This window comes from Panthera onca, chromosome D4, assembly GCF_046562875.1.
Source record: "Panthera onca isolate mPanOnc1 chromosome D4, mPanOnc1 haplotype 2, whole genome shotgun sequence".
Classification (NCBI taxonomy): Eukaryota; Metazoa; Chordata; class Mammalia; order Carnivora; family Felidae; genus Panthera; species Panthera onca.
In genome coordinates, this window is record NC_138351.1 from 86,968,327 (window position 1) to 86,986,402 (window position 18,076).

An 18,076-nucleotide genomic window follows, 5' to 3' on the forward strand; every position below is an offset into this window, starting at 1 on the left:
GTGAAACACAGCCTCTCCCCCTCAGCAGGCTCTGACTCCTCAGGTCAAGGGTGCCTGGGCTTCCTACCCCTGCTCTGCGGGGATCCCAGCCTGGCAGGGCCTGAACTGTAAGGGGAGGTGGGCTGTGATGATAAGAGGCCAGATAAGGCCAGCTCTGCTCTGCAGGAAGCCCAGCCCAGGGTCTGGAAGTTTCCCAAGTGCCCGCTTCCCTCAGCAACACCCCCCTCCACCCCCCACCCCCCCACTCACCTTTAACCTTTGCTAGGTTGTTCTTTAACTAGGGAGATTCATCAGAGAGCTCCCTCCCGGGGCAGATCCCAGGATGAGAGCAGGCACCTATCAGGTAAGACCTTCCTCCCTGCACACGGGGAGGCGCAGGCCATGGGGTGGGGAGAGGGAACCCCCCGTCCCCCGACTCCCCTTCCTTTCTGTGGCCCAGAACCCCGGGCGGGGCAGGCTTGGCAGAAGTGCCCCCAGCCATGAGTCACTTTGTGCCCAGCCCCGATGGGGTGCGGGAAGCCCAGGGATGAAAGGTACCAGGTCCCTGGCTGCCTCCTAACCGGTGGCTGAGAAGGCGTGCTTGCAAGCAACCAATGGAGCAGCCGGGCCCATCGGGGAGTCTCTTCTCAGCTAACACTGCCTCCTTTCAGGTAGGAGAGCTTGCTTACCTCGGGCAAGTGGCCTGCCTCTCTAAGCTTCCATTTCTTTCTTTTGTGTAATGTGTGTAAATATCTCTCTGGGCCCAAGGCCATCATCAGTGACAGCCTCAGGGGAAAACCTTGTTATCCATAAACCTTGTTCTACAGGCTTGGGGTGATCAGGGGCCCCCCTGTGGACCTCAGTTCCACCTTTTAACCCAGCTGGGGGCTCCACAGAAACCCCCGCCCACTGTGGTCGTAGGGAGACTTGAGGAAGAGGGGAGGGTCTCCAGAGCATAACTGACGGCAGCCATGGGTGGTGCAGAGGCCCCTCAAGGGTCTTCCTGTGCTCCGGGGGCTGTGGATGTGATCCATGACAGGATTTCACCTGATTCGCCTGAGGACTGCTCTGTAAGGAAGTGTTGTCCACTGCAATGATAGTAATAATGGTAACGCTCATCTAGTGCTTACCATCTGCTGGGCTCTGTGCCCATGTTGTCTCCATTTTCTAGATCTGGAAGGTGTGGTTCCGAGCAGTTAAGGACTTAGCCCGTTAAAGATTTCTAACCTCTGTTCCCATGTGGAGCACTTGCTCTGTGCTCCTGGCCCAGCACCCCCTCATTCTCCCTTATCCCAGCCCTCTGAGGTGTGACACCCATTTTATAGATGAGAAAATGGGGTTCTGAGAAGGGAGGAGACTGGCCCAGGACAGCCCCCACCTTCCAGCCCTGCCCCGGAGAACCCTGGCTAGGGCTTCAGAAGTCCAAGGGAGATCAAATTTCATGTCCTGACAGGCACTAGACAAGTTGCCTGGCCTCATCAAACCTCAGTTTCCTCCTCTGCTGAATGGGCACACAGCAAGTCAGGATGTCCCAGCCTCTCAGGATGGGAGTCTGAATTCCAGGCCAGAATGGCCAGGGCTGCCATCAGTCAGCGTCCCCTGGGGCTGCACACCAGGCCAGGCCACTCTTACCCAGACCCTCCTGACCGATGGAACCTTCTGCCCAGCAGCAGAGGAGGGGCGGCCCCAGATGCCAGGGTTTGAGAGCAGTAGCTCCTGAGAGGTCATCTAGGCCCCCTTCCCTTAGAGGCCAAGGACCCTAGGGAGGAGACATGACTTGCCCAGGTCACATGGTATGGGTGGGGAGAGAGAACTGAGGGCAGCTCCCCGGGGGCTGGGCTGTGGGATATTGACATTTCACACGGCATCTCGAGGCAGTAGGGCCTCCTTCTAAAGTAAGAGCTCAAGGCTAGAGCCCCATTAATCAAATGACCAGGTCACCTCACAGAACACAGGGCAGGTGGGGGGCAGGGTCCAAGGGTGGCCTAGCGCTGGATCTGGGGCCTGGCATTACAGACCCCTGTGAATGACTAAGCTACTTTCCCTATTAGCCCTTTGTTGCCTCCCCTGAGAAATGAGTCCATGCATAAAGATCTCTGCACAGTGCTGATGTCTAGAAAGAATTCATGTTAACTATTATTTAAGGAAATCAAGTCACAGGAGCTCCTGGCTGGCTCGGTCAGGAGAGCATGCGACTCTTGATCTCAGAGTCATGAGTTTGAGCCCCATGTAGAGTTTACTTAAAATTAAAAAAAAAAAAAAAACCAACCCAGGATTCCCAAGCTTGATCAGAGAGTCTAAGCAGTAGCAGCCGAGGGTGCCTGGTTGGCTCAGCAACTCTTGATCTCGGGATGGTGAGTTTGAGCCCCACGTGGGGTGTAGAGATTACTTTAAATTTCAAAAATAAATAAAATTGAAAAAGTAAATCAGCAGCAGCTGGAATCAAATGGCGCTGGGACTGGGCTGAATCCTTGTTGCGCTGCTTGCCAGCTGGTGAGCTTCGCAGGTGATTCTGCACTTCCGGTCCTCAGTTCCTCACCTGTCAAATGGGCTCGGCACAGCACCTGCCAAGGAGGAGAGTCATAAATCTCACACCCCAGGGAGCAGGTGCTGAAGACAATCGTGGTTGCAGAGATAACCAGTTGAAAAAAAAAAATTCCACACACTTTTTCCCACTCTGAAAATCGGTAAAACAGCTGCCGTCAGGTCTGAGCAGGGAAGGCCTCAGCCAGCTCAAAGAGCACCCAGGCCCCTGGGGAGGAGGCCAGACTGAAACCAGTCTCTCTGTGGCCTGGCACACCACATGGCCTCGCAGCACACACCTGGTGCTCTCGGAGGGCCCCTCTTGGCCACGAGTGGGGACCCCAGGAATATCTCAAGAACATCCGTAAAGCCATGCCCGGTCCCAGGTCAGTGCGGGCCCCTTACTGGGCCTCAGTGTCCCCAACTGCTGGACAAAAGGGCAGATGGCGAGCAGAATGCGGCAAGAAGGTGACATTTGAGCAGAAACCTGGGATGATGGAGAGTGGGTTGTGGGAACTTTTGGAGGAAGAACGTTCTAGGCAGAGGGAACCACCAGTGCAAAGGCCCTGAGGCTTTGTCCTACATTTTCTGTGTGACCTTCGGCTGGCTGAGTAACCAGTCTGTGCCTCAGTTTCCCATCTGTATAATGAGAATCATCACAGTGCTCGAAAAGCTGTTGTGAGGGTCACAGGAACACCTTTAACGCTAAGGGCTCACTGGACGTGGACCTTTGCAGAGGTGGGTGTGAGCCTGGTGTATCTGAGGACCACAGAGAAGGCCAGCAGGGCTGGGGGCTGCAGGTGATGGTAAGAGATGGGTAGTTCAAAAGCTTGGATTTCACCCTAAATGCAATGGGAAACCACTGGATGGTTTTAAGCAGAAGAGAGACGAGATCTGATTTTCTTTCTTCTTCGTTTTTTTTTAATGTTTGTTTATTTTTGACAGAGAGAGAGAGAGAGAGAGAGAGACAGAGCATGAGCAGGGGGAGGGGCAGAGAGAGAGGGAGACACAGAATTGGAAGCAAGGCTCCAGGTTCCGAGCTGTCAGCACAGAGCCCGATGCAGGGCTCAAACTCACAGACCGCGAGATCATGACCCGAGCCAAAGTCGGATGCTCAACCGACTGAGCCACCCAGGCGCCCCTGATTTTCTTTAAAAATGACAGGATGCAGGGCTCCTGGGCGGCTCAGTCGGTGAAGCATCTGACTCTAGATTTCAGCTCAGGTCGTGATCTCATGGTTTGTGAATTCGAGCCCTGTGTCGGGCTCCGTGCCGACAGTGCGGAGCCTGCTTGGGGCACCCCCCACCTCTCTCTCTCAAAAAAAAAAAAATAAATAAATAAATGACAGAGAATGCTTGTAGGGGTCAAGCGAGCAGCATCGAGACTATGGGGCAGACCAGCGGTGGTGGCCTGGAGGGGAGGCAGTGGCCGCTGGGGAGGCCATAGGGTAGAGAGGATAGGTGTGTGGATGGCTGGGGTTTGGGGGTGAGGGAGAGGGAGAGGGAAACCCACGGTGAGAGCCGCTGGCTGGATGGTGAAGCTGTGTCCCAGGCTGGGAAGCTCCAGCTGCTTTCAGGGAGGAAACAAGGGAACAAGTGTTAGGGACGTGACCGGCTTAAGACACCCGTGGTCCAGCCTGGGGGAGACGTCAGGAGGCCGCTCGTGTCTGCAGCTCAATGAAGAGGGACATTTGACAGTCAGACATCATCCCAGACCTGGGACCCTGGAGAGAGAAGCCTGAGCCCCGGGTCCTCCAACATGAAGATGCTGAAGGGGGAGGGTGCAGCCAGCAAAAAGGAAGACGCCGAACCCGGGAGGGAGGTGTCAGGGAGACCCAGAGAGCACAGGGTTTCGGGAAGAATGGCCCAGGCACCTGGGCCTTAAAAATAGGCCTCCCTTCGATCCCACAATTCCACTTCTAAAAATGACCTTGTGGAAACAACTGGAACTGCGTCCAGAGCCCCACGGGCCATGTTGATTGCGACCGAAGTCGCAAACACCTTAGTAGCCAGAGTCAGGCTGGGGATTTGGCATGGCCACACCCCTGAGGATATGGAATTCTGTCTAAGTCAAGTTTTCTCCCCCACCCCCCCAAAATTGCAGGAAAGTGTTTTCTTGTAGGTCACAGGATGTAAATAGATATTCAGAGGTGGAAGAGTTCTTATGTTTATCTGAGGGTCAGACCCCAGAGTGGCTATCAGGCTTCTGCACAAACCTGCCAATGAGCTTGAATCTCCCTTGGTCCCTCGGAAGGGACAGCTGGATCCCTCTAGTCTAGGCTCTCGGGAGTATGGTGGCCTTTGGAGACTCTTGTCCTCAGTGAAACACCCACCCATAGATTTCCCCAGAAATTACAGGCTGGGACACAGCTCACTTCAGCTCTCACCCTACTAAGGAGGAGACAAGAGTCAGACAGGATCAGAGAGGGGGAGCAAACTGCCCAGGGCCACACAGTGCATTGACAACAGGAAGCCAGGGTCACCAGACAGGTGAGCCTCCATTTCTCCACCTGTAAAATGGGACCGATCTCTAATCTACACAATTTTCAAGAGCATGAAAAGAGATTGCAGTGTCAAGTGCAGGGGTGTTTCATAAATGTTAGCTAAAAGCAACCCACTCAAAGAAAGCAAAGGAGAGGGGTACCTGGGTGGCTCAGTCAGTTGAGCATCTGACTCTTAGTCTTGGCTCAGGTCATCTCACAGTGGTGAGTTGGAGCCCCGCATTGGGCTCTGCACTCACGGCGCAGATCCTGCTCGGGATTCTTCCTCTCTCTCCGCCTTTCCCCTGCTTGTGCTCTGTCTCTCAAAATAAATAAAAATTTGAAGAAAAAAAAAAAAAAAGCAAAGGAGAAAGGTGTAGGGGAAAGGTATTTCAGGCAAAGCTTGGAGGTGGAAAACACCAAGGCCAATTCCTAAAATCCTTGCCAGCTGCAGGGATGGTACTCTGCAATGATGGAAGAGGCGGGGGGTGGGCAGAGGCCGGGCTACAGTGATTTTATGGGCTTCATTAATCTTGAGGGCATGATGGGCCAAGAGAGGGGGCAGCGACTCCGGCAGATCTGAGTTTAGAAGGTCCATCCTGGGGCCCAGCATGGGGCCTTTGGTGACCTACTGTGTGACCCCAAGCTATCTCTGTCCCTCTCTGGGCCTCAGTCTCCTGCCCCTTACAGCAGTGAGCTTGGCTCTGATCAGGGTTATCAGGGTTTGCAAATACGTATCTTCCTTTGTGAGTTTCCTTCTTTACTGTCTTCTCACCTTGGACAGGGCGCTCTGCAAACAGGACTGTCATCTGTCCCCTGAACCCAGTGTCTCCAGCACCAAGCCCAGGGTTTGGCACAGAGATGAATGAATGAATGAACGAATGACATCCTTTCCCTTTGGGAGGGTAGAGGTTAAAGCAGAATCCCTCTGCCCTTGCTCCCCACTCCACACACCTGCAAATCTGCCTCCAGTGGGTGGACACCCACCCACTTGCCAATTTCCTTATGCCCTTTTTTTTTTTTTTTTTCCCTCTTCTGGCCAGACAATGGCTTTGTTTCTATGGTTCTTTCTGGAGAGCAAGAACGTTTTCATGCTGGCACCAAAAGGCCAACATTTGTTCTCCAAGTGTATGATGAAGATGCCTTTGATTTTCTCCTTGACACAGTTCTGTTTCCTTCTGTGCACATCTGTGACTTTCAAAATGAAAAGCAATGATACAAAGGAGGTTAGCAGCCCCTACATACAAATGGTTTTTAATTATAAGAAAAAGTGCTCAGCATCCTCCAAATGAAATAAATGCAAATAACAACTAGCTTGAGAATCCATTTTTCCACCTATGCAGTTGGCGCGGATCAAACTTGGCTAAGGTCTGTGTTGGTGAGGAAATGGCTGGCTCACGCCCTGTGGGGGCCCCCGGGGGTAGAAATGAATCCCGCCCCTTTGGAAGACAATGTGGCAATGTGTGTGGTGTCAGTTGCCAATCACCTTTGACCCAGCAATTGCATTGCGCTTCTTGGAATTCATCCGTCAGATGTGCTCACACATGGAAGAAATGGTTAGGGCAAAATGTTACCCATTGCAACATTGCTTGTGATGGCAAAATATTAGAAACCTAAACGTCCATCAGTAGGAGACAGGGCCAAATCCACAGTAGTACTTGCACACCAAGAAGTGCTGCGGCAGCTTCAAGAAAAACAAATTAGCCAGTGGGGCAACTCTTCTGTACTGACACCGTCCAAAATAAGGCCCAGGATGTGAAGGTATGTGGAAAACGTACCACGCAGAGTTGTGTATACAGTCTGCTCTCCGCAAGTATAAAATGGAAATCTGTATTTGTATTTGTTTGCAAATGTATAACCGATCTCTGGAGAGATCACAGGAAACCTAATTGGTTGCTTTTGGAGAGGGTAATTAGGATGTGGAGACCTGGCGTGAGAGGGAAACTTTTTTCATCGTACAGTTTTTGTACTTCTGACTATTTGAGTGATATGATGATGTAGCATCCATCCAAAAAATCCTAGGACTTAAAAATCAAATAAAAACAGGAAAAGTTTTTTTTTTAAGTTTATTTATTTTGAGAGGAGAGAACGTGAGCAGGTGAGGGGCAGAGGGAGAAGGAGAGAGAGAATCCCAAGCAGGCTCCATGCTGCCAGCACACAGCCTGATGTAGGGCTCAAACCCACGAATTGTGAGATCCTGACCTGAGCCAAAGTCGGAGGCTCAACAGGTTGAGCCATCCGGGCGCCCCAAGATTTTTTTAAAGTAATCTCTACACCCAACATGGGATTCAAACTTGCAACCCCAAGATCAAGAGTTGCGCCAGCCAGGGGCCCCAAAGGAGAAACATTTAAAGCTCCTTTATGATTGTTTGTATGCAGTTGTTAAATTATATACATGTATAAGTGTAGAGAACATTTCATTGATGAAGAAGAAGAAGAAAAGGAAGAAGGAGGAGGAGGAAGAGGAAGAGGAGAAGAAGACCAAGAAAGGAAAGCACCTCTTTCTTTCCCATGAGGCCAGCCAGGGAGGGGGCGCCCAGCAGTGATGTGAAAAGCAGAAGTCCAGCCAATGGCAGAATCTTCCCAACATGTTATTTGTTTATTTCAAAATCAAACAATCTCTGATAAATATTTAGCCCCAATGCCTGCAGGAAAGACGGAGGGAGGTGCTGAAATCCCTTCAGTTGTTTAAAATTGTCTTTGGTCTGTGGGAACTTCCCTAGAGGGCCCCATCCCCCACCTCCAAAAAACCAAAACAAGACAAAACGAAACCCACACACCTTTCTGGGACCTTTCAGCTATAAAAAGAGAATCTCCATGCTACTTTTTCCACGGTAGCAGTTGGAGCCAAGAAGGTCATAGACAGGAAAAAGTTCTGAAAAGTCCAGGACAAATCCGCCTCACCCACAGCTAGGACAGATTACTGTCCCCTCCCCGGGTGGCTCGCCAACCCACTCTCCACACAAATCTTCCAAAGTGCAAACCTGATCTTGTCATCTTTCTTTAAAACCATTTTATTGTCCAATTTCAATCCAAATTCCTTAGGCTACAAGATCCTACTGGATCTGGCATTCCGGAGCAACCAGGCCCGACCCAGTGGAAATGCAGTTCCCTCGGGCTAGTTCCCACCCCACCCCTGCCCTCCTCCAGCCGCTCCCCTTCCCTCTTCAGTCCTTTGCTTTTCTTTTTTTTTTTTTTTAATTTTTTAATTTTTTTTTTTTTTTAATGTTTATTTATTTTTGAGACAGAGAGAGACCGAGCATGAACAGGGGAGGGTCAGAGAGAGGGAGACACAGAATCTGAAACAGGCTCCAGGCTCTGAGCTGTCAGCACAGAGCCCGACGCGGGGCTTGAACTCACGGACCGCGAGATCATGACCTGAGCCGAAGTCGGCGGCTTAACCGACTGAGCCACCCAGGCGCCCCAGTCCTTTGCTTTTCAACACGGCGTTCCCTCCCTATGCCTGGAAACCTCTCCCCCGACCAGCTCCGCTACCTCGCGGACTCGGCCTCATCCCCAGGCCTCTGCCAGGATGCCGCTTCTTCCACGACGCCTTCCCAGGCTGCCCAGGGACGGCAGGGGCCCCAATAGCGTAGGAGCTTGGGGTTTGGTCTATTGCCTCGCAATCGGGCTGTCAGATTCGGGAGTGCAGGGGCCAAATACCTGCAGCCTGCGGTCTCTGCTTTTAAACTGCGACATTTTGGGGCTTGAATTCAATGACCTCCACACAAGTGTAAGCTAGCTCCGTCTTCCATCCGGAATCCTAGCTGGTTCTGGCAGAGCACCAGTCTGAGGATTGCAGACTGGGACTATTTTGGGGGTGTGGCCGGGTCCTGGAGATTCTCAGTGCTTGCAGAGGGAGCCTGGGAAGCGTGCCCCTCACAAACAGGGGCGAAACCCTCCGGCCAGCCCCGACGCCTGCCCCTCACAAAAATGGCATCCTGCGGATTCTTATTGGTCCTGGAGGGCTCCCTGGGCAGCGCTGATTGGCGAACGGCGGGGGCGAGGCGAGGCGAGGCGGGGCGGGGCGTCTCCGGCCCGGCCTAAAGTGCGGCTGCGGGCACCGGGACTATGTCGCAGGCACGCCGCCACCTGCGACCCGCTCTTTTCCTGGCGGCGGTTTCTGCGCGCGTTGCAACTACCGGGGTAGCGGCTCGGCGAGGGTTGAGCGCGTGGCCCGCGCCGCAGGAGCCCGGCATGGAGTATCAGGTATCAGGTATCGGGCGGGCTGGCGGGGGAGGGGGGGGGGTCGTACGACGACACGTGGGTCGGGCCTGAGTCACTGACCGGGAGCCTGGCTGTGAGGGACTCGGGGGCGGGGACATGGGCCAGGAAGTTGGGCCTGGTCCGCGGGTTCTGGGAATTCTGAGGCTGAAGTGTCCCCGCCTTAGAGAATGGGAAAGGGCTCCCACTGATAGGGGAAAGAGGTCCATTGTCTCCGGAGTCCCAACTAGCAGGTGGGCGGTGGGAGGAGAAAGAGTTCTAGGAGTTCAGACTTGAGAGATCTAGGAGTTTATTTATTTATTTTGAATTGTTTATTGAAATAAACTCTACACCTAACGGGAGGCTCGAACTCATGACCCCGAGGTGAAGAGTCACATGCTCCCTAGACTGAGCCAGTCAGGCGTCCCAAGTGATCCAGGAGTTTAGATCTGGGGTTGGAGTCTCCAGGAATCAGGGCATGAAGATCCAAGTGCCTAGAATTGGAGCTCTGGCAGGCAGGAATCAGTGGCATTGGTGGAGGCAAGAATCTGGAAAGCGGAAAATTTCCACCTGGCTCTGTTGCAGGGGTTGATTTCCACAGATCACACCTGATGCCTGCCAGGCAGATGGTAGTTTAATGGGCGTGGAGCCTGCAACCGGTTATTGAAGCCCTAAGGGCAAATAAATAGCATCTCCACTCTAACCCCCCAGTGTAGACTCTCCTGAGGCTGTACCTACCCACCTTTCTGACTGGTGACTCCCCCGCATACCCTGTCTTCCTTAAGGCTCCTTCTCTTCCCCACCTGGTTGCTTCAAGCAGCTCTTCTTTGAGTCAGAATGTGGACCTCCAATCCTCAGGATTGGGCATGGAAGCCTCCAGGGATTCCTGGTTCTAATTCCTCCAGTTCTAAGACCCCAGCCTTCTGTGGTTCTGCTCCTGACTCCCCTCACCCGCCCCCGCCCGCCTCCAGTTTAGGGACCAGTATAGCAGTGGACCTCATTGGAGGCAATGAGCGCAAAGGCGCCCGTGCAAGGAGTGAGGATCCGGAAGCCCTAATTGGGAACGGGAAGCAAGGCTTCTCCCGTTCCAAGGAACCTGCCTTGCCTGACATTCCTGGGTGGGGCCGATCAGCTTCAGGCTCCCATCGCTGCCAGAGCTGGAGAGATGCCACTTCTCCCTCACACGTGCCTAACTTCTAGGCTGGGGCAACAGGGCTGGCATTGATTGGTAGGCTTAGTGTCCTGGCTTGGCCATTGATGCCCTGGGGTTCCTCTGTTTCCGTGGACCCCTGGTTAGTCTTAACCTGCTGCCTGGGGACTGTGGTTGCCAGGATGCTGTGCGCGCACTGAACACCCTGCAGACCAATGCTGGCTATCTGGAGCAGGTAAAGCGCCAGCGGGGTGACCCTCAGGCACAGCTGGAAGCCATGAAGCTGTACTTGGCACGGAGTGGGCTGCAGGTAAGGATGTGCAGGGCCTGTGACTGCCCCCTACCCCACCCCCATCCCCTTTCTAGGAGTCTTGTGGCTGAGATGGTTGTCTGTATGTCTCAGGTGGAAGACTTGGACCAGCTGAACATCATTCACGTCACTGGGACCAAGGGGAAGGTGAGGGATGGGACTCGGGGGTCGGCTATCTACTTGATGGGGTGGTGGGGTCCAGCCTGCCCAAACAAGACCTTTTCTTTCTAGGGTTCCACTTGTGCCTTTACTGAACGTATTCTCCGAAGCTATGGCCTGAAGACAGGATTCTTTAGGTACTGAGGTGTGGCAAAATTTGGGATCCCTTAGCTCTCGGCGGTGGGGGGGTGGGGGGTGGGGCGGCTATGGAACCAGCTAGCAGGAGCTCAGCTTCCTGTCTCTCTGCCCAGTGTGGATTTGTTCGGTAAGCATCCCATTAGCGTTAGTGACCTCAGTTTAACATATTGTCCAAGTTTGTGGCAGTCTTTAATTTTCGTTGTGAAACAAATTTGGGGGAGGGGCAGGGACTTGAATATGTAAGCTAAATATGTAGCTTCATCAGGCATCTTTTTATTAACTTAAATTTCATCTACAGCTTTTATTTATTAAAATTTTTTTTTCAGTATTTATTTTTGAGAGACAGACCATGACGTGGGGAGGGGCAGAGAGAGCCAGGGAGGCACAGAGTCTGAAGCCGGCTCCAGGCTCTGAGCTGTCAGCACAGAGCCCCACGCGGGGCCCGAGCTCATGAACCATGAGATCATGACCTGAGCTGAAGTCGGACGCTTAACCGACTGAGCCACCCAGGTGCCCCTCCGTGTACAGCTTTTAAATCACAGAGAAGTCTTTATCAATTCAGACGTCTTTGCAGTAAGGAGCAGAAAACCTAGCTCGGAAGGGTATAAACGATGAGGTGGTTTGTGAAGTCCGAGGCAAGGATTCCCTTCTGCCCGGCCTGCCACAGCTGCTATTTGCCTTTGACGTAGCACCTCCTCATGGTTGCACTCAGGCACCCAAACTCACACCTGAGGATGGGGTGTGGCCTAGATATGGGTCCCTCCTCCCTGGGCTGCACCTGCCCCTCCTTAGCTGGTCACCTGTAAAGCAGTGGGGATTAATGTGATGCTCAGTCGCTCAGAATTTGCTCCTTGGGTTGGGGGCACTTAAGATTTTTCCTTCCTTTTATGTTACCGGTTCCATCAAGTGACTTTCTGTAAGCGGCTTCTTTTCACAGTTCTTTGTTCAGAATAAAGAAACACAGAGAAGGACTCAGAATGTGAGAGAGGCTTGCAGGATTCAAATATGAGCTGACAGTCTCTCTTCTAAAACAATCTTTGGGCTACAAACCCCGGCCTTTGACTTTGGCCCCCGTAGCCGCGTGGGCTGGCCTGGGGATGCAGCCTGACCACCCAGATGGGCCTTGCCCTTGAGGGCTGGAAGACGACATTGCGGGGGCAGATGTCAGCAGAGTGACTGATGGGTGTGTGGTGGGTAGAGCACAGGGAGCTGTTGGAGCCTGGAGCACATCCCTGATCAGCCGGGTGGGGGGGTCCTTTCTCCTTTTCTGGAGGAGGCACCATCTCAGTCAAGGCCTGTGGAGTGAGCCGGGTGGTGGGGAGGGTGGGTGGGCTGGGCTGGAGGAACTCAAAATAGGCCAGAGGGGCTGGGGCACAGGGAACTGTTGGGATGTGGGAGAGGTGACACACAGGCCAGTGGCATCAGCCGCACCAGGGCCTGGGAGGCTGGGTGAGGAGCCTGGGACTCTGCAGGGCAGAGGGAAGTCCTAGAAGGGCTATCAGCAGGGCAGTGACATGGTCAGAGTTGGGTCTCTGAAGACGGACGGGTCTGAGGGGCTCGGGAAGGGAGTCCTGACGACTACAGGTGTCCCGGCAGCTCTCCCCACCTGGTGCAGGTGCGGGAGCGGATCCGCATCAACGGGCAGCCCATAAGCCCTGAGCTCTTCACCAAGCACTTCTGGCCCCTCTACCACCGGCTGGAGGAGACCAAGGTGCCCATGCAGGAGGGCTGGTGGGTGGGCAGGGCAGGGGTGCTGGGGAGCCCCGGAGGGTGCTGTGTGTCCCGGGACCCCATCTCCCCGGAGCAGAGGTGGCAGGGCCCCAGGCCGACGTGTTCTCGTCCACAGGACAGCAGCAGTTATGCCTCCATGCCCGCCTACTTCCGCTTCCTCACGCTCATGGCCTTCCACGTCTTCCTCCAAGAGAAGGTACGTGCCCATCCCCCGGAGTCCTGTGTCTGAGGGGAATCCCAGCAGGCCGGGTGCCCCGGGTCCCTGACATGCCGTCTGGTCCTTTGTAGGTGGACCTGGCAGTGGTGGAGGTGGGCATTGGTGGCGCTTACGACTGCACCAACATCATCAGGTGAGGGCAGCTGCTTGGGGAGAAGGACGGTGGCCGTGAGCCCAGGGCCGGGGCGACACGGTCACGGCCCCCCTCTCTTCTGCAGGAAGCCTGCGGTGTGTGGCATCTCCTCTCTTGGCATCGACCACACCAGCATTCTGGGGGACACAGTGGAGGAGATCGCGTGGCAGAAAGGGGGCATCTTCAAGGTGACCAGGCAGCCCTGGGGAGGGGAGGTACATGGACGATCTGGGCCTGGCCCTCCAGGCTCAGGAAAGCGGGGCTGGGGCAGGGTAATCTGTGTCCTGACTCGGGATAAGGTCTTGGGCGTCAATGGGGCTTTGTGACTGTAGCAAGAGCCCTGCCTCTGGCCTTAGTGTCCCCTCGAGGGGTTCCCATTGGCCCTACGGACAGAGGCTGAGTGAGCTGCCCGGGGATAGAGGCCCCTCAGCAGCTCGTCTCACCCACTCCCTCTCCTCCGCAGCGTGGCGTCCCCGCCTTCACCGTGCTCCAGCCTGACGGTCCCCTGGCAGTGCTGAGGGACCGGGCCCAGCAGATCTCGGTGAGTCCGGAGGCACTGGGGCAGGGCTGGCAGCTGACTGGGGAGGCACGTTATCCTTTTGGGCCTCAGTTTGCCCATCTGTGCAGTGAGGGGCAGCTGCTCGTCCAGCCGGAGCACATCTTGGTTCTCCAAGGAACAGGGCTTGGTGGGTTCTGGTTGATGGGGAAAGATGGAAGGGCCGACAGCGTCAAGGAGGGGAGCTCCTGGCCGAGGCAGCTGCAGCAGCACCCCCTGACCAGCGGTCGCCCATCTCCTTGGCAGTGTCCTCTCTACCTGTGCCCACCACTGGAAGCCCTGGAGGAAGGGGGGCCGCCGCTGACCCTGGGCCTGGAGGGAGAGCACCAGAGGTCCAATGCCGCCTTGGCCTTGCAGCTGGCTCGCTGCTGGCTACAGCAAAAGGACTACCGGGGTAAGTGGGCAGGCAGTGGCTGGACGGGCGGGCTCGTGGGTAGGAGACAGGTGGAGACTGCCTCTGAAGGTCCTATGCACACGCAGTGCCACGCAGCAGGCCCTCCCCCCTCCCTCGCTCCTCAGGCATCGGGGAGCTGAAGGTGTCCAGGCCCAGTCTCTTGCGGCAGATGCCCCTGGCGCCCGTGTTCCAGCCCACGACCCACATGCGGCATGGTGAGTTGGACCTGCCTGCCCAGCCGGGCCCCTTCAGATGTCTGTTCGAGTTTGCTGTTTTGAGAGATGGGGGCAATCGGAGGTGGTGCCCAGGACAAAGGACTCTGAAGTCAGTAAGCTTCCCTGACTTTGAGTTCGTGGACTCCGAGCCTCAGTTTTCCCACCTGCCAAATGAGGTGATGATGGGACCCGCTGTGAGGTGGCATGAGTGGGGGGCTGAGGCCAGGGCCTGGTGGGTTTGGGATGTAGTGCCCTGCCAGAGGCACCTGCTATTAGTGTCCTTCTCGTCTTCATTCTCGTAAGACCATGAGGTTCTTGAATGGTGACCTTGTCTGGCTTCTTGCTCCCCCCCCCCCCCCCCCAAGACTTGCAGCACATAGTAGGCGCTCACAGCCGCCAAACCCTGTTAGCAGGTGATTGCAGTGTGCCCACTGTGTGCCAGGCCCCATATCAGGGCCATGACAGTCCTACAGCTAGGCACCTCACATCCCTGCACGCTTGTTCAATGGGTTAGGGCTCTCTGCCTCCATGTAATAGGGGACTATATTTGGTAGTCCCCTGTCAGGTCTGCCTGGAAGATTCCGTTAGATGAGGCAGCCCAAGAGGTGCCTGGCACCTAACGCTGCTAAGAAGCTTCTTGGCTCATCAGCTGTCCCCCCTCTGAGCAGCGGCCCTGCGGGTGGGTTGGTGTGTGCGAGGACTAGGGTAGGAGACGGCTACCTTGCCCCCTCCAGGGCTTCGGGACACGGAGTGGCTGGGCCGGACGCAGGTGCTGCGGCGCGGGCCCCTCACCTGGTACCTGGATGGCGCGCACACCGCCAGCAGCATGCAGGCCTGCGTGCGCTGGTTCCGCCAGGCGCTGCACCGCCGCCCGAGGCCAAGCCGGTGAGCTTCGGGCGGGGGCGGGGCCTCAGGGAAGGGTGGGCGGGACCGGGCCGGTGGGGGGGCGGGGCCTCAGGGGACAGGGTCAGGGTCAAGACTGGGCCAGTAGAGGGGGCAGAGGGGCAGGACTGGGGACCCTGCTGGGACTGGGGACCCTGCTGGGACTGGATCCGCGGGGGAAGTGGGGTAGTTTCTGGAGGAAGGATGGGGTGGGGCCCGCGAAGAAGCCTGGGATGTATGCATCTCCAACCTGCCTCCTCTCCCCTCTCCCAGCGGCTCTGAGGTGCTTGTCCTGCTTTTCAACTCCACCGGAGACCGGGATCCTGCAGCACTGCTGAAGCTGCTGCAGGTGAGGGGCCAGCCGGGGGGTGGGCGGCTGGCCGACTAGCCCACCTTCTGGCTGTCGCGTCCCCAGGGGTGCCTTCATCCCTGAGCCTCTGTTTCTTCAACTATAAAGCGAGGCTCCCGCGAACCGAACTGAGGATCAAACGTAAAAGCACCCACACGTTCGTAGCCAAGTCTAGTCCCAGGTCACTGTCGTCGTCCTCCCGGGTCAGGCTGGCGCCCAGAGTTAGAGGAGGGACTAGGGAGTAGCCTGAGGCGTAAGCTGTGGACTCACTGGTCATGGCTCTTCAGACATTAGCATGTGACTCTGGACAAAAGTGGCATTTCACTGGGCTTCATTCAGTTTGCCTTTCCAGAAAACGGGTGCTACCAAGGTGACATGCTTATTGAGTTTGGTTTAAGGAGTTTCCAGGTTATAGAGCAGGTAGGGGCCCTGCTCTGCTCAGGGAAACTGAGGCTGCCCTCGGCTGTCAGGGCTGAAGTGGTTCCTAGGGATCACTTCCTGTTTCACAGACCAGGAGGCTGAAGCTGTTCACCTGTTGTGCAGACAAAGCCTTTCCCCATCCTGGACTTGAGACATGCTCAGTAGCTGGGTGATCTTAAGTACCCCCCGCCCTGCCTCTGTTTCCCTGTCTGTACAGTGGGGTCTTGCTGCCCAGGCCACCGGCCTGCAGGGTATATTGAGATAGATGGGCCGCGGAAGTGCTATGGCTGGGTTTATCCAGCATGACGCCAGTTCAGCCGGGGTGAGGGCATCTCCAGGGATGGGGACGTGTGGGGGCCTGGGGGCAGGGCCCTCAGGGCTCTAACACCCAAGTTTTTCCTCTCGGCCTTCTAGCCCTGTCAGTTTGACTATGCTGTTTTCTGCCCTAACCTGACAGAGGTTTCAACTGTTGGCAATGCAGGTAAGAGGTGACAGGATGGTCCCTGAGAGTGGGCGGGGGGTGGGGGTTATTGCACTGCTTAAGGCCCTTAGGTGGACTCCTCTGTTGGTGACAGTGGGGGCTTCTGAATTAGAGGTCTGGGGTAGGAGCTAGATTTGGATACATTTTGGATATTGTGGCCACAGTACCCGACAAAAGAATTACTGGGGAGAACCGTTTTCAAAATGCAGGTTGCAACTCACTGGTAGTTTGAAAATTTAGTGGGTGTCAAAGCGATACTTTGTTTTAGCGAAGTAGAAAATGCGTGTGCCTCCTGTACAAAGAGTAGGTACTGTTTTATGAGGATTCTGTTTCAGACAGACAGTATCCACCTAGGTGAGTACTGTGGGTCACGTTCAAAAAAAATAAGAACAGCATAAAAAAATACAGGTCCCCAGCGTCCGACTGCCGGGGAGAGTTCAGGGATGTGATTCCTACTTATGCCGGCCCACGTGATGGACGCTGCTTTGCAGATAAAGGCAACGAGACGAGGGTGGGGAGATGTGCTCGGGGGGCAGAAGCCCCAGCTTTGAAGCTAAACCGCCTGGCCCTGCTTCCTCCCGGCTCTGGGACAGTGGGCAAGTCACGGGACCCTTCTGCACCTTAGTTTCCTCATAGCATTGCCCGGCGCGAGGACCCGGGATGCGTGTACCGGGCCTGGCGTTAAGCAGGCGCGCACAGCAGGTGTCCCTTGTCGCCCATCCAGACCAGCAGAACTTCATGGTGACCCTGGACCAGGTGTTGCTCCGCTGCCTTGCACACCAACAGCACTGGAGCCGCCTGGCCGAGGAGCAGGCCGGCCCGGAGCCTGGTGAGCCCACATCCTCGCTGCTGGCTCCCCACCCGCCCGAGCCGCGTAGCGCCAGCTCCCTCGTCTTCAGCTGCATCTCCCACGCCTTGCTGTGGATCAGTCAAGGCCGGGACCCTGTCTTTCAGCCACCCAGTCCCCCGCAGGGCCTCTTCGCCCACCCTGTGGCAGGCAGCGGGGCCGGCGTGCTCCGTGAGGCTGCCGCCATCCACGTGCTGGTCACCGGCAGCCTGCACCTGGTGGGCGGCGTCCTGAAGCTGCTGGAGCCGGCCCTGTCCCAGTAGCCCAGGCAGTGGGGGTGGAAGTGGGGGCCTCCCACACCTGCCCTGCGGCTCTCCACGGACTGCTACGTTAGGTGCCTTTTGTTTTTTGCTTTTCTGGTGGTCTAGACTGGCCCAGGGACCCAGGCTTTAGGCAGCAAGATAGAGGGCTGGAGGTGGGAGGCTGAGATGGGCCATCCTCTGTCTCTGAGCCTAGGGTGCCTCTGGCCTCTTCTTCCTCCCGGCTGAGAGAGCCAGAGGGCTTCCTGGTTGTCCCGCCGTCGTGGTTAGGCCTGACCACGCAGCCCACCTCCCCTCCCACCCTGCCTGCTTCCTGGCTCAGGCTTAGCTTCTTAGGCCAGGCCTAGGGTGCTGCTGGGTGCTGGTTGATAGATTTCCTCCTCCTAGTGGCCTTCTGGGAAAGAGACGGCTCCCGCCTGGGGCCCCCTAGGGACAGAGGATGGCTGGAGACAATTAAAGCCTTTAACTTTTTTAAAAAAAGAAATGGCAAACGTTTGCCTCTTGATTTCTAGTTCCCTCAGCACATAAATAGGGGCCTACAGGGGGTACCGGAACTGGATTGTGTAGGAGCCCACGCTGGGCTGTCTGAAATGAGAACACTGGACTGATGTCCATCGGCCGCAGACCTCCCCACAGGGCCCTTGTTACGG

General features: G+C 55.7%; 1 protein-coding gene across 3 annotated transcripts; it reads left to right on the forward strand.

Moving 5' to 3' along the window:
* The first annotated feature begins 339 nt into the window (after positions 1-339).
* FPGS (folylpolyglutamate synthase) lies at positions 340-17,910 on the forward strand. 3 transcript variants are annotated; one of them, XM_078436461.2, is made up of 15 exons: positions 340-650; positions 10,516-10,644; positions 10,738-10,791; positions 10,876-10,940; positions 12,538-12,652; positions 12,788-12,868; positions 12,961-13,022; positions 13,108-13,210; positions 13,486-13,563; positions 13,825-13,972; positions 14,098-14,187; positions 14,922-15,072; positions 15,343-15,418; positions 16,253-16,319; positions 17,044-17,910. In XM_078436461.2, the coding sequence occupies exons 1-15, from the start codon at positions 594-596 to the stop codon at positions 17,427-17,429; spliced, it is 1,662 nt and encodes a 553-aa protein (XP_078292587.1). In that variant the 5' UTR covers positions 340-593; the 3' UTR covers positions 17,430-17,910. The 3 variants fall into 3 exon arrangements, with proteins under 3 accessions (XP_078292587.1, XP_078292586.1, XP_078292588.1); XM_078436460.2 differs by lacking the exon at positions 340-650 and adding an exon at positions 8,922-9,190; XM_078436462.2 differs by lacking the exons at positions 340-650; positions 10,516-10,644 and adding an exon at positions 9,089-9,190 and having other exon boundaries at positions 10,701-10,791.
* The last annotated feature ends 166 nt before the right edge of the window (positions 17,911-18,076 follow it).